This window comes from Brassica rapa, chromosome A07 (assembly GCF_000309985.2).
Source record: "Brassica rapa cultivar Chiifu-401-42 chromosome A07, CAAS_Brap_v3.01, whole genome shotgun sequence".
Lineage (NCBI taxonomy): Eukaryota > Viridiplantae > Streptophyta > Magnoliopsida > Brassicales > Brassicaceae > Brassica > Brassica rapa.
Genome location: NC_024801.2, coordinates 18,770,738 through 18,783,511, shown reverse-complemented (window position 1 = coordinate 18,783,511; position 12,774 = coordinate 18,770,738). Strand labels below are relative to the sequence as shown.

Below are 12,774 nucleotides of genomic sequence, written 5' to 3'. Positions count from 1 at the left end.
TTGGTCCCACAAGACAGGAAGCACGTCAATAGAAGTGAACCATCGATTAAAACCGGTTGAAAATTTAAGATAAACCAAAGATTTAAACCGGTGGCATTTATTGGTAAACCATCGATTTTTAACACTAGCCTTGGCTCTGTCTTCATTACCGAAGAACCCTTTCAAATCCCACTTGCTACTACTGATTCTAGTCTCTCGTTAGGGTTTCTTACTTACAGTGATACTGTATAGTCATCATCGTATCCGCTTTATCTTCCGACAAAAAATGCTTTGAGCTTTGTCTAATTAACGTACCTCTTCTTTCATGTAAGAGTAAATGGACCGTGTTAGCAACCTACCAGACGAGGTTCTTTCTCATATACTCTCTTTGCTTACTACAAAGGAAGCTGCTTTGACTTCGATTCTCTCCAAGAGGTGGCGCAACCTTCTCGCGTTTGTCCCTTCTCTTACTATTGATGACTCTGTGTTTCTGCATCCTGAAGAGGGTAAGCAGGACAGGGTAGAAGTTAAACAGAGCTTCATGGACTTTGTTGATAGAGTTTTGGCCCTGCAGGGTAACTCTCCACTAAACAAATTCTCCCTCAAGTGTGTTACTGTGGTTGATACGGATCGTGTGGATGGTTGGGTAAGCAATGCGTTAGCTCGTGGTGGTGTTTCAGATCTCGATCTACAGATCATTATTCCTAGTGACATAGGGGAATTTTATAAGCTGTCTCCAAAATGCTTCGAGTGTAACACACTAGTTAGTCTGAAAATACACCGTGGGATTGATATTTCCTTGGTTGCTGGTCGCATTCTCTTACCGTTGCTTAAAACTCTGGTTCTTGACTCAGTTCCCGTTTGTCCTAACGAGTTTGAGATTCTGCTTCAAGCTCTACCTTCCCTTGAGGAATTGGTTCTTGTTTATGTAATGTGGAAAGGTATGGAGGATGTTACAGTGTCAAGTCCAAGCCTCAAGACCCTGACAATGACGCTAGACTATACTTTAAAGAGTTTGTCTTTTGATGCACCGAGTCTCCTTCACTTCAAGTACTCTGGTTATGCTGCATTGGACTATCCGGTAGTTAATATGGGAAACTTGGTTGATGCTCAAATCGACTTCTTCTTAAGTGATAGCCAACTCAAGCAACTTCGAGAACCAGATAATGATGAAGATGCTCATCGTTATAGTAAGGTGTGGAAACTCTTTCATGGCATACGTTATGTTGGGAATCTTTGCTTGCTTCCTGATACTCTTGAGGTCAGTTTTCTAACTCAGTTCCTGGAGCATATAATCAATCAAAGATCTAGTTTTTGAAACCTGTGATTCAGAAATATTTTGTTATGTCTTGTCTTTGCTTCCAGGTGCTTTCTATGTGCTCTGAATCGTTGCCAGTGTTCAACAACCTCAAATCATTAGCTATTAGGAGTGACAAGGATCGAGGATGGCAAGCAATGCCTGCTCTTCTTAGGAACTGTCCACAGTTAGAAGCTGTAGTCATTAAGGTAATAAAAACAACTCGTTTTGCCAAACATGTACAAACAGTTAACATTTGAATCTCTTAATGGGTCTTTAGGGACTCGTGCACCGTGTGACAGGCAAGTGTGGGGATGTTTGTGACTGCATTTATCGAGAGGACAAAGGACTTTCACTCAAACTTTGTCCGATAAAAGTGATGACGATTCACAGGTTTCAAGGAACAAAGAAAGAGATGGCAATGATGAAGCATTTCTTGGACTATTTTCCATCTTTGAAGGAGATGAGGATCTATGCTGAAGAGAATAATGGTCCTACACGGCTAGGAAACCATGAAGTTTGTAAACGTGTCTTGGAGATGTTCCAACTCTACAACAAGTTATCGAGTTGCAATGTCAAAGTCAAACTCATGGTGGGCGATGTTTTTTGCAGATGAAGTGGCTGAAGAAGAAAACCATAATCCTAGTTTTGGGCTGCAGTTTAAGTTGTGTTTAACTTGCTTGAAAACCATCTCCTTACTTTTAGCCTGCAGTTTAAATTGTGTTTTAACTTTTCGTAACTGAAAAAATATTATTCTTGCAACTAAATGATAACAAAAGAAAAATACCAAGATAAAAAATCATGTAAATAAACAAATATAAATCAAATTTATTGTTACTGCTTATGTACATATATTAGTATTTTAATATTAAAATAAATCTAATAATTTAGAATCTGGTTTGGCGAAAAATTTCGATTTTACGGTTTTGGTAGAAAAAATCGATTTTATGGTTTTGACGGAAAAACTAATTTTGTCGGGTTTGGTGGAAAAAATCGATTTGGTGAAAAAACTTAGTTTGGCAGAATTTTCTTTTTATTTTTTTTTTGTCAACCAGAATTTTTTTATTTTATTTTAACAAAAAATCTTATTTTTTACATTTTTGTAAAATAACTCAATTTTATAGTAATTTTTTAAGAAGAATTCATTTTTTGAAATTTTAACCCTACAACCAACTCATTGTTGCTTTTTTCTATCTCATCTCAGTGAAAACCCTAAGGGCGTGCTCTCATCTCAGTGAAAACCCTACACCTTGGGTGGTAAATAACGAGCTTTACTCATCTCTTCTGCTAACTACTCTGATTCGATCACGGGTTTCTTACTTCAAAGTTTCCTCTTTATTTAGATTATACTTGTGTACTGTTATTTAATTGGGCTTCTCTCTGTTTGTATATCCTGCACAGTGGTACCTTTCTCTGTTTGTATCTTTGAGCTTTGTCTACTTAACATATTTATTCTTTCATGCAGAGTAAATGGATCGTGTTAGCAACCTACCAGACGAGGTTCTGTGTCATATACTGTCCTTTCTTACGACAAAGGAGGCTGCCTTGACATCGATTCTCGCCAAGAGGTGGCGCAACCTTCTTGCGTTTGTCCCTTCTCTTACTATTGATGACTCTGTGTTCCTGCATCCGGAAGAGGCTAAACAGAATAGGCAAGACATTATACAGAGCTTCATGAACTTTGTGGATAGAGTTTTGGCTTTGCAGGGTAACTCTCCACTAAAGGAATTCTCCCTCAAGTCTTTTACTGTGGATGATACGGATCGTGTGGATGGTTGGATAAGCAATGTGTTAGCTCGTGGTGTTTCGGATCTTGATCTAAAGATCATTATTCGTAGTGACAAATGGAATTTCTATCCGATGTCACCAAAATGCTTTGAGTGCAGCACACTAGTTGAGCTGAGCATAGGCTGTGGGGTTGATGTTACTTTGGCTGCTGCTCGAATTTTCTTACCGATGCTTAAAACGCTGGTTCTTGTCTGGGTTAAGGTTTGTCCTAACGAGTTTGAGACTTTGCTTCATGCGCTGCCTTCCCTTGAGAAATTGGTTCTGCTTCGTGTGATTTGGAAAGGTAGGGATGTCATAGTGTCAAGTGCAAGCGTCAAGACCCTAATAGTAAACTTAGGCTTTTGGTTAAACACTTTATCATTTGATACACCGAGTCTTGTTCACTTTGGCTACTCTGGTTCTGCTGCATGGGACTATCCAGTAGTTAATATGGGAAACTTGGTTGATACTCAAATCGACTTCTACTTAAGTCAACTCCATATCAAGCTACTTGGAGCACCAGGTAATGACGAAGATGCGCTTCCTTATAGCAATGCGTGGAAACTCTTTCATGGCATACGAAATGTTTCCCATCTTAGCTTGTTTCCTGATGCTCTTGAGGTCAGGTTTCTAATTCAGTTCCTGGTGCATATGACCAAGGGAAGATCTAGTTTTGAAAAACGTGATCCCAAAATATATTGTTTTGTTTTGTCTTGTCTTTGCTTTCAGGTGCTTTCTATGTGCTCTGAATCGTTGCCAGTGTTCAACAACCTTAATTCATTAGCTATTAGGAGTGACAAGGATCGACGATGGCAAGCAATGCCAGCTCTTCTTAGGAACTGTCCACATTTAGAAACTCTAGTCATTCAGGTATAAAACACAACTCGTTTGCCAAACATGTACAGACACTTAACATTTGAATATCTTAATGGGTCTCTCCTTTGTGCCTATAGGGTCTCGTGCACCATGTGACAGACAAGTGTGGGGATGTTTGTGACTGCATTTCTCGGGAGGACAAAGGACTTTCACTCAAAGTCTGTCCAGTAAAAGTCATGGAGATTTACGGGTTTCGAGGAACAATGAAAGAGATGGCAATGATAAAGCATTTCTTGGACTATTTTCCATGTTTGAAGGAGATGGAGGTCTATGCTGAAGAGAATAATAATCCTACACAGCTAGGAGGAAACCAACGTGTCTTGGAGATGTTCAAACTCTACAACAAGTTATCGAGTTGCAATGTCCAGCTCTTCATATGAAGTGGCTGAAGAACAAAGCCATCTCAAAAGACTTTTTTCTTCTTGCTTGTTTTATGAATCATTTAGACATTTACTATCGATGGCTTGTTTTCATTTGATTTTCTGACAAATGTTTGTTCTGAGTTCGTTTTTGTTGTCGTCTATACTTTACTAAGTAATTGTTTTTTTTTTTTTTGAGAAGAGAGTGACAAAGGTTAGCTATCATCACAACAAGTAAGCCATCTATCTTAGCCCGAAAGTCTACGGTTCGTTGATCATGTAAAGTTCACATACAGATTAAAGAACACTTGTCTTAAGAACATATTCATGTATACTACATAAAATTCAGGCAAAGAAATGAGAACCTTAACCCAACTGATTTATAAACCAAATCAAGTTACTTATGGTTCGAGTTGATAGTTTGATACATGTTCATTATGTATAATTCACATAAAGAACACTTTGACTTAAAGAACGTAATCATGTATATTTTACCAAAACAAAAAAACGTAATCATGTATACTACTTAAAAGTAAACTAGTCAAGCATCCTAATTTTTCTTTATGGTTTTGCGTACAACCAGCGATTGTAGCCTACAGTAATTTAGTTCCCACCAGTGTGGATGTTCGGGTTGGGTCTATTAGGATTTTAAGACTAGAGTTTTAAATTTCATTCGGATATTTGTAAATTTTGATTTAGATCATTTTAGGTTTGGTTGGGTTTCCTCACCTAGTTAAATTATGTTAAAAAAATATAAATTTTTTAAATAATCTTAAAATTTTAAAAATCCAACAAAGTACAGTATACCCTCTTTAAATTAATATTCTATAAATTAATATACACTAAAAATATCTATAAAATAATATAATTTTATAGTCCCAAATTGAACTTTTGTTTCAATTAGCATATTGATAAATTAATATCTCTACAAATTAATAAAAAATTATAGTTTTGGTATAGTCCTAACATTATTAATTTATAGAGGTTTCACTGTATTATACAATATAGAAATTACCATAGTGTAAGATTAAATACATAAAATTAACATAAAAATTAATTTGATTTAGATATATACATAGAAAACAAATAGGTATTTCAGATATTCTCGGTGTTTTGAGGATTTTGGTTATTTTGAAATACTTACTTGTGACTATTTTTATGTAACTTTTAGATATTTATGTATTTTAAATATTTTATAAATATTAAATTTAAAATAATTAATATAGTTAAGTATAAAATTGGGACATGAATATGTTTGGATACTATAAATATTTTTTGTATTCAAATTTTAGATTCATTTAGATATTTAATCAGTTTTGCTTTTACTTCGGTACCATTTTTTGGATGAGATTCAATTTTGTTCTTCAAATTTAGAAGAAAACTAAAACTCTTACGAAGAACATTTATAGAAGAAAACCGTGGATTTAAAATGGAAGATAAACTTTCTTTCTTATTAAAATCAAAGTACAAATAAGAAATACCTCTACAACTTATTTAAAAAGCAATGTCACTGAAAAAATTTAAGAAGCCAATTTTAAGTAATTTTTGTTTTTTCCTAATTTAATAAATAATATCTTATGTTGTGTTTAAACTAAAAAAATCACATAATTATACTTTAATGCCACAGAAAAACTACTTAATTCTAACTTTAGCATTTATTATCTTTCTATCAAATTAAACAACAATAAAACATACCTAAATTGATTTTAAAATAATTAGTGTTAAAATATAAACTGAAAACTACTAATTAATAAACATGAAAAAATAGTCAATGGTATATTGATTAAGTAAACAACCTTAAAACAATGACAAAAATAAATTCAGGTATATTAATGTTTTATTATTAATAACTAATTAATAATGGAGACAAAAACAGTTATAAATCTACCACCTAGATCGATTTAACTATCCATTTACTAAATTTTAAATACAATATTGTTTTAAATATATATATATTTATATTTTAATTATTAATTAATAATAACTAAAAATAAAAGTCACATAAAAAGAATCATGTATATAATATAAGGCAATTCTCTCAAATAGCCATTTTTAAGTTTTTGTCACAAAATAGAACTCAAAAACTAAAATGACCAAAATAGCATTTTTTATTTTGAAAATTTTAATTTTTTTTAAAATTTGAAATCCTATCCCCAAAACCCCACTTCTCAACTCTAAACCCTAAACTCTAAACCCTAAATCTTAAACCCTAAACCTTAAACCCCACCCTTTAACTCTAAACCCTATTGTCTAGATTAATTAACTCTAGGGGTATAAGTGTATATTTACTTCTTTTGATAAAATATTTAAGTTTATTTTGGTCATTTTTATTTTTTAAGGTCTATATTTGCGACAAAAAAAATTTAGATCTATCCTAGAAGATTTCTCTATAATATATAAATAAAATATATTAATTTACATATATTTATATAAATAACAGGCCAATATAAATGCAAGATAATAAATGTTGAAGAGTACAAATTATATATCACTAGATTTTAAATAATATATAAAACAATTTTACTATACGTTATTTAAAATGTTGATCCACAAAAAAAAGAAAAAATACTTTTGTGCAGATGCATAGATCATATTCTTAAAATATGGATGAAACAATTGATTGTTTAAAAAGTAAAATAAAATTATTAAATATAAACTATAAAATTATTATGTTACCTGGTTCTAGCTCTGATATATATTAATATAACCAATATCTAACCGTCTATTTAAACCGGAAGAAAACCATATATAACCAACATATTCACACTGGACTAGTTACCAGACCATTTTTCTTCATATCTCCGCTTGTAAGCGAGCGACTAAGCTTGGGTTTTAGATAAAGCATTTTGTAACGAGGATGATGCAGATAAATATTTGAAATATATCCAAATATCTTATTATTTATTTTATTATTTGGAGTAAATTAATACAGTTATCTTTTATTTGTATTTTTCACATTTTATTGGTTTTTTTATTTTAATTAAGATTAGAGTTTTCTAGATTTAAAAATTTACTAGGTGGTTGTCCGCGATTTCGCGGATATAAAATTTATATGCAAAATTATAATTAAGTTTATAGTTTTATCATTTGAATAAGGATTCTAACTATTAAAGATAACATTTTAATTTTAAATTGTTTGAAAATAAAAAGTCTTGATATTGTATAATCTTAGAAAATTATTGAGATATAATGATAAATCTATAAGTTTTAACCTAAACTTCTAAAAGTCTTCTTATGACATAATTTGTGATTAATAAAATAGGGAACACTAATGAACAAAAAAACTTATCTTTTACCACTTTCTATTTTTGCATTTTTTGTACACCACTTTGTAAAATAGTTACAGAACTTTAATATTTTTTGTCAAATCACAAATCGCACTTTCTCACGAATTTTTTATTTAGTGTTTAACATGGCCCTCACAATAGGTTAACCAAACAAATTAATTATTAAACTCTCAACAATCATCACGCTATCTTATTAGACATGATTCATTTAAAATCATTATTTTCATTTAGATATCTTATAAAATATTTTTTTTATTAAAAAATTAGTCTAATATATACCTATTTTAATTAAATATGATTAACTAATTATGTATCAGAAAAATAATATTTAAAATTTTAATTATGTGATGTTATTATTTTAGATATATGAATTTAATATTAATTAATGTGAGATTCAATAATTTTATTATACCGCAAAACTACATATCATTATTTTGTAAATAATTTTATTTTAAATTCGTTATATTTTTCATCTTTGACCTTATCAATTTTAGAACTTATCATCTCTATTGATATTTCTTACTCAATTTGTCTTCATGTTATTAAAACACATGAGAATAATTAATTAACAATCATAGTAATACGTAAAACACATGTATTTCGAAAACAAATAAAAAGTTAAGTACTTAAAAGTATAAAATAACCAAGTATTTAATCAAGAATACAACAAACAATTTTTGTTATTCTTCACTCGTGTTTTATTTATATATCCTTACTTTTTTTCCTATTTAAAAAATAAACAAGTCAATATTATTATAATCAAAAATATATTAATAGTCTTAACTCTAGTCTCGTATTAATATATTGTTTTCATTTTATATTATGATAAACTTTTTCGTTTATTAATTTTACTTTATAATACTTTCCATATAATTTTCTGTTGTAAATATAAAAATATTTTAATCTTTTTCGAAAGTGATAACTCAACTATACTATCAATATTTGTCATAGAAAATGACTGATTTTTAAAAAAAAATGTATATTTGACTGTTTGCATTCATTGGACAAAAGTTAGAAAATATATATAGTGAGTTTGTATAAGAATTATTATTAGGTTTAGATTAATTATTTTTCTGCAATCTATGACTTATTGTATCCATTATTAATAGAAAAATATTTAAAATTATTTATATAATTATTTATATATTATCATATGTATTTATATGTATATTCTATATCTATATAATGTAATTTATGATATTTAATTTTTTCTATAGAAAATTATATTAATTCATCTATCTTTAACATGTTTAATTGTTTGTTTGGTAATATTGATTAGATTAGGTAATTTTAAAATTAGTTTTTTTTTAAAACTTTAATTAAATAAATAAAAATTTAAATATCGACAATCAATTAAATTAATAGAATTAATTTTAAATTTCACATATACGCACGTAAGCGAAATCCACTTTAACTGACTTTTGAATTAATATATAAAAAAGATTATAAATAGGCAAACCTAACGTCTGAAGCTATCCAAATAAACTTTTGATTTATCCGAGAAGAGAACAGCTCTCCAAGAAAACCTATTTGTGAGCTGCATCAGAGGTGAATGCCGAGCCGCTTTACTCATTCTAGTCTATTTTTAGGGATTCTTACTTCAAAAGTTTCCTCCTTTTGTTTAGATTTCTACTTGCGTTGTTTGTATATCCTGCAGAGTAGTACCTTTCTCTGTTTGTATGGTTAAAGCTTTGAGCTTTGTATACTTAACATACCCTCTCTTCTTTCTTTCAGAGAAGATGGATCACATTAGCAACCTACCAGACGAGGTTCTTTGTCATATACTGTCTTTTCTTACGACAAAGGAGGCTGCTTTGACTTCGATTCTCGCCAAGAGGTGGCGCAACCTTCTTGCGTTTGTGCCTTGTCTTCCTATTGATGACTCTATGTTTCTGCATCCGGAAAAGGACAGAGAAGACATCAGACAGAGCTTCATTGACTTTGTGGATAGAGTTTTGGAGTTGCAGGGTAACTCTCCCCTAAACAAATTCTCCCTCGAGTGTGTTACTAATGTGGCTGACACAGATCGACTGGATGGTTGGATTAGCAATGTGTTAGCTCGTGGTAGTGTTTCGGATCTCGTTCTAAAGATCAGTATTCGTAGTTACCAAGGGGATAACTATCCGCTGTCACCAAAATGCTTTGAGTGTAACACACTAGTTAGTCTGAAAATACACTGTGGGATTGATATTTCCTTGGTTGCTGGTCGCATTCTCTTACCGTTGCTTAAAACTCTGGTTCTCCACTCAGTTCATGTTTGTCCTAATGAGTTTGAGATTCTGCTTCATGCTCTGCCTTCCCTTGAGGAATTGGTTCTCGATTGTGTAGACTGGAAAGGTATGGATATCAAAGTGTCAAGTGCAAGCCTCAAGACCCTAACAATGAGCTTATGCTGTTGGTTAGGCACTTTATCATTTGATACGCCAAGTCTCCTTCACTTTAAGTGCTCTGGTTATATTGCATGGGACTATCCACTAGTTAATATGGGAAACTTGGTTGATGCTCAAATGATCATCTTTTTATTAAATGAACACCAACTCAACAAACTCAAGCAACTTAGAGGACCAGATAATGTGTGGAAACTCTTTCATGGCATACGTAATGTTCGGAATCTTGACTTGTTCCCTGACACTTTTGAGGTCAAGTTTTCTGTTCTCTCAATCCCTCTTGTATATGATAAGGTTTCAAAACATGTAATTCTAAAATGCTGTCTTGCCTTCAGGTGCTTTCTCTGTGCTCTGAATCGATGCCAGTGTTCAACAACCTCAAATCTTTAACTATTCGGAGTGACGAGGTTCGAGGATGGCAAGCAATGCCAGCTCTTCTAAGGAACTGTCCACATTTAGAAACTCTGGTCATTAAGGTATAAAAACAACAAAACAACTTATTCTATAGTCCATGCTTAATGCTTTGAATCTTCTCTTAATGGGTCCTCCTTTGTGCCTTTAGGGTCTCGTGCACCAGGTGACAGATTTGTGTGGGGATGTTTTTGATGGCATTTCTCGAGAGGACAAAGGACTTTCACTCACACTATGTCCAGTAAAAGTGATGAAGATTCATGGGTTTCAAGGAACAATGAAAGAGATGGCGATGATAGAGCATTTTTTGGAGTATTTTCCATCTTTGAAGGAGATGCAAGTCTATGCTGAAGAGAATAGTACTACACAGCTACGTAACCGTCAAGTTTCTAAACTTGTCTTGAGGATTTTCCAACTCTACAACAAGTTCTCGAGTTGCAGTGTCCAGCTCTTCTTCATATGAAGTGGCTGAAGCACAAAAACCATAATCCTAGTTTTTTTCCTGCAGTTTAATTTTGTGTTTAACTTTGCTTAAAAACCGTCTCAAATTTAACTAATCTCAAAAGATTGTAGTTTCTTCTTCTTGCTTGTAATCTGAATCATTTACTATTTTAATGGCTTGTCTTCATTTGATTATCTGACAGGTGTGTTTGCTTTGAGTTTGTTGTCTTTGAAAAAAGTGATTGTTTTGCTTTTGGAAGAGAAGAGAGAAGTGACAAATGTTAGCTATAGATCATACTACATAGAATCTGATTGGTTCTAGTAATTGTTATCTTTCGTTTGGTTTAGGTGTTGCCTAGAAAAAGTCAAGAGTGACTGATTCTCTAAAACGCTGAGATTTTGATTTGTTTTTATATTCGCCTGTTGAGTAGTTGCTCATGTCATTGCGTCTGAACTCTGTGTTGAAATCTTCTCTAGTAACGGCGTAAATGGCGGATGAGGTGTTAATCCACGGCGACGTTGAGGATCATACGGCGAGGGAGAATCTTGAGATGGAGAACAAGAATCAGGAGCTCACGAGGGAGAATCTTGAGAAGAGGGAGAGGTTAAAGAAGCTAACGGGAGAAATGGAGGAGATGAAACACGTGGAAGCGGAGATGAATCAGAGCATCGGAGAAATGGAGAAAGAGATGGAGGATTACGAGGAAGAGAAGAAGGCTCTCGAGTCTATTTCCACCAGAGCTGTTGAGCTAGAAGCGGAGGTGTTGAGTCTTCAGGAAGATCTCAACGCTTCGTTGACGGAGGTGGACAAGAGAGTGGAAGAGGTGGCTGAGCTGAAGAAAGAGTTGGCTGAGAAGGGTGAGAAGGTGGAAGGGTGTGAGAAGGAAGCTGAGGGGTTAAGGAAAGATAGAGCTGAGGTTGAGAGGAAGGTTAGAGAGTTGGAGAGGAAGATTGGGGTTTTGGAAGTTAGGGTAGTGGAGGAGAAGAGCAAGAAGGTTAGGTTAGAAGAGGAGATTAGGGAGAAAGGTGATGCGAAAGAGAAGGAGATTAACGAGTTGAAGATGAAAGTTGGGGACTTGAATCTGGAGGTGGTGAAGAATGAAGAGGAGTTGAAGAAATGGAGGTTTGAGAAGAAGGGGACAGTGAGTGAAGCTGAGGAAAGAGAGAAGGAAATGGAGTTGAAGAAGGAGGAGTTGGTGAAGAAGGTTGATGAAGCTAAGGAGATGATAGTTGAGTTGAAAGAGAGAGCCATGAAGCCTGGTATCAGAGAGAGAAAGTAGAGTTGTGGTGGCCAGTGATTGGTGCTGGTTTCGTTGCAGCGTCTGCGTTCGTCTGCTACTCCAAGCTAAAGTGAATTTTTTGATTAATACTTTGTTAGCGGATGAGGAATAACTGATGACCAAGTTCTTAAGATTGAATTCAAGATTAGATTGTATTACAGGTTGACTGTAACTTTGTTTTGGGTTTACGATGTTTTTGTTGTTGATTGGGAAAACTTCAGTTTTTGGTTATGCCACGAATGAATTTTGTAACTGTGCTTTATCACTTCTACTTGTCTTTCTCCTTTTCAATTCACTGGATTTCAGAGAGAAACATGTTTTGCTTGACCAGTGCTTCTTCATCTCAAGTCCATAAAGAAAAAAAAACTTAATATATTTGAGACGGTTTTGAAAGTGGTTCTTGGAAGAACATATCAAAGGTCTGACTGCAAGAAATGAAGCAACTCAATTGTAGATAAGTAAGATTACATCAAGACCAAGAATCTTGATATCTGTGTTTTCCTATAAGCCATGGCGCAAGACGCACCAAGATGCTGACCCAAACGCCTTGGTCCTCTAAAGCGAGGCTAAGTCTTAGAAGCGCTCGTCTTGGTGCGCCTTTGGCCATAGCTAGAAAAGACCAAACACAGCTTCAGATAAGGAATGGTAAACTAGCTTTTGTTACTGTCCGTTTATATTTTTGGAAAGCAA

General features: G+C 33.3%; 3 protein-coding genes and 1 long non-coding RNA gene across 7 annotated transcripts; 3 read left to right on the top strand and 1 right to left on the bottom strand.

The window, feature by feature from the left end:
* Window positions 1-81: 81 nt before the first annotated feature.
* Window positions 82-5,960, top strand: LOC103830190 (F-box protein At3g59000-like). Of its 4 annotated transcripts, none has more exons than XM_033274734.1 (4): window positions 88-920; window positions 3,348-3,664; window positions 3,773-3,913; window positions 3,997-5,960. In XM_033274734.1, the coding sequence occupies exons 1-4, from the start codon at window positions 317-319 to the stop codon at window positions 4,297-4,299; spliced, it is 1,365 nt and encodes a 454-aa protein (XP_033130625.1). In that variant the 5' UTR covers window positions 88-316; the 3' UTR covers window positions 4,300-5,960. The 4 variants fall into 4 exon arrangements, with proteins under 4 accessions (XP_009104177.1, XP_033130625.1, XP_033130626.1 ...); XM_009105930.2 differs by lacking the exon at window positions 88-920 and adding an exon at window positions 1,904-2,533 and having other exon boundaries at window positions 2,742-3,664; window positions 3,997-4,299; XM_009105929.3 differs by lacking the exons at window positions 3,348-3,664; window positions 3,773-3,913; window positions 3,997-5,960 and adding exons at window positions 1,345-1,485; window positions 1,557-2,113 and having other exon boundaries at window positions 82-1,240.
* On the bottom strand, window positions 4,191-11,001 carry LOC117126509. The gene is made up of 2 exons (XR_004449125.1): window positions 10,841-11,001; window positions 4,191-4,304 (listed from the first exon to the last, which is right to left on the bottom strand). It is a non-coding gene; the product is annotated as an uncharacterized LOC117126509 (long non-coding RNA).
* Window positions 9,230-10,994, top strand: LOC103830188 (F-box protein At3g59000-like). Its single transcript, XM_033274733.1, has 3 exons — window positions 9,230-10,204; window positions 10,288-10,428; window positions 10,515-10,994. The coding sequence occupies exons 1-3, from the start codon at window positions 9,245-9,247 to the stop codon at window positions 10,824-10,826; spliced, it is 1,413 nt and encodes a 470-aa protein (XP_033130624.1). The 5' UTR covers window positions 9,230-9,244; the 3' UTR covers window positions 10,827-10,994.
* On the top strand, window positions 10,776-12,355 carry LOC103830187 (peroxisomal and mitochondrial division factor 1). Its single transcript, XM_033274737.1, has 3 exons — window positions 10,776-10,861; window positions 10,990-11,009; window positions 11,280-12,355. The coding sequence occupies exon 3, from the start codon at window positions 11,293-11,295 to the stop codon at window positions 12,082-12,084; it is 792 nt and encodes a 263-aa protein (XP_033130628.1). The 5' UTR covers window positions 10,776-10,861; window positions 10,990-11,009; window positions 11,280-11,292; the 3' UTR covers window positions 12,085-12,355.
* The last annotated feature ends 419 nt before the right edge of the window (window positions 12,356-12,774 follow it).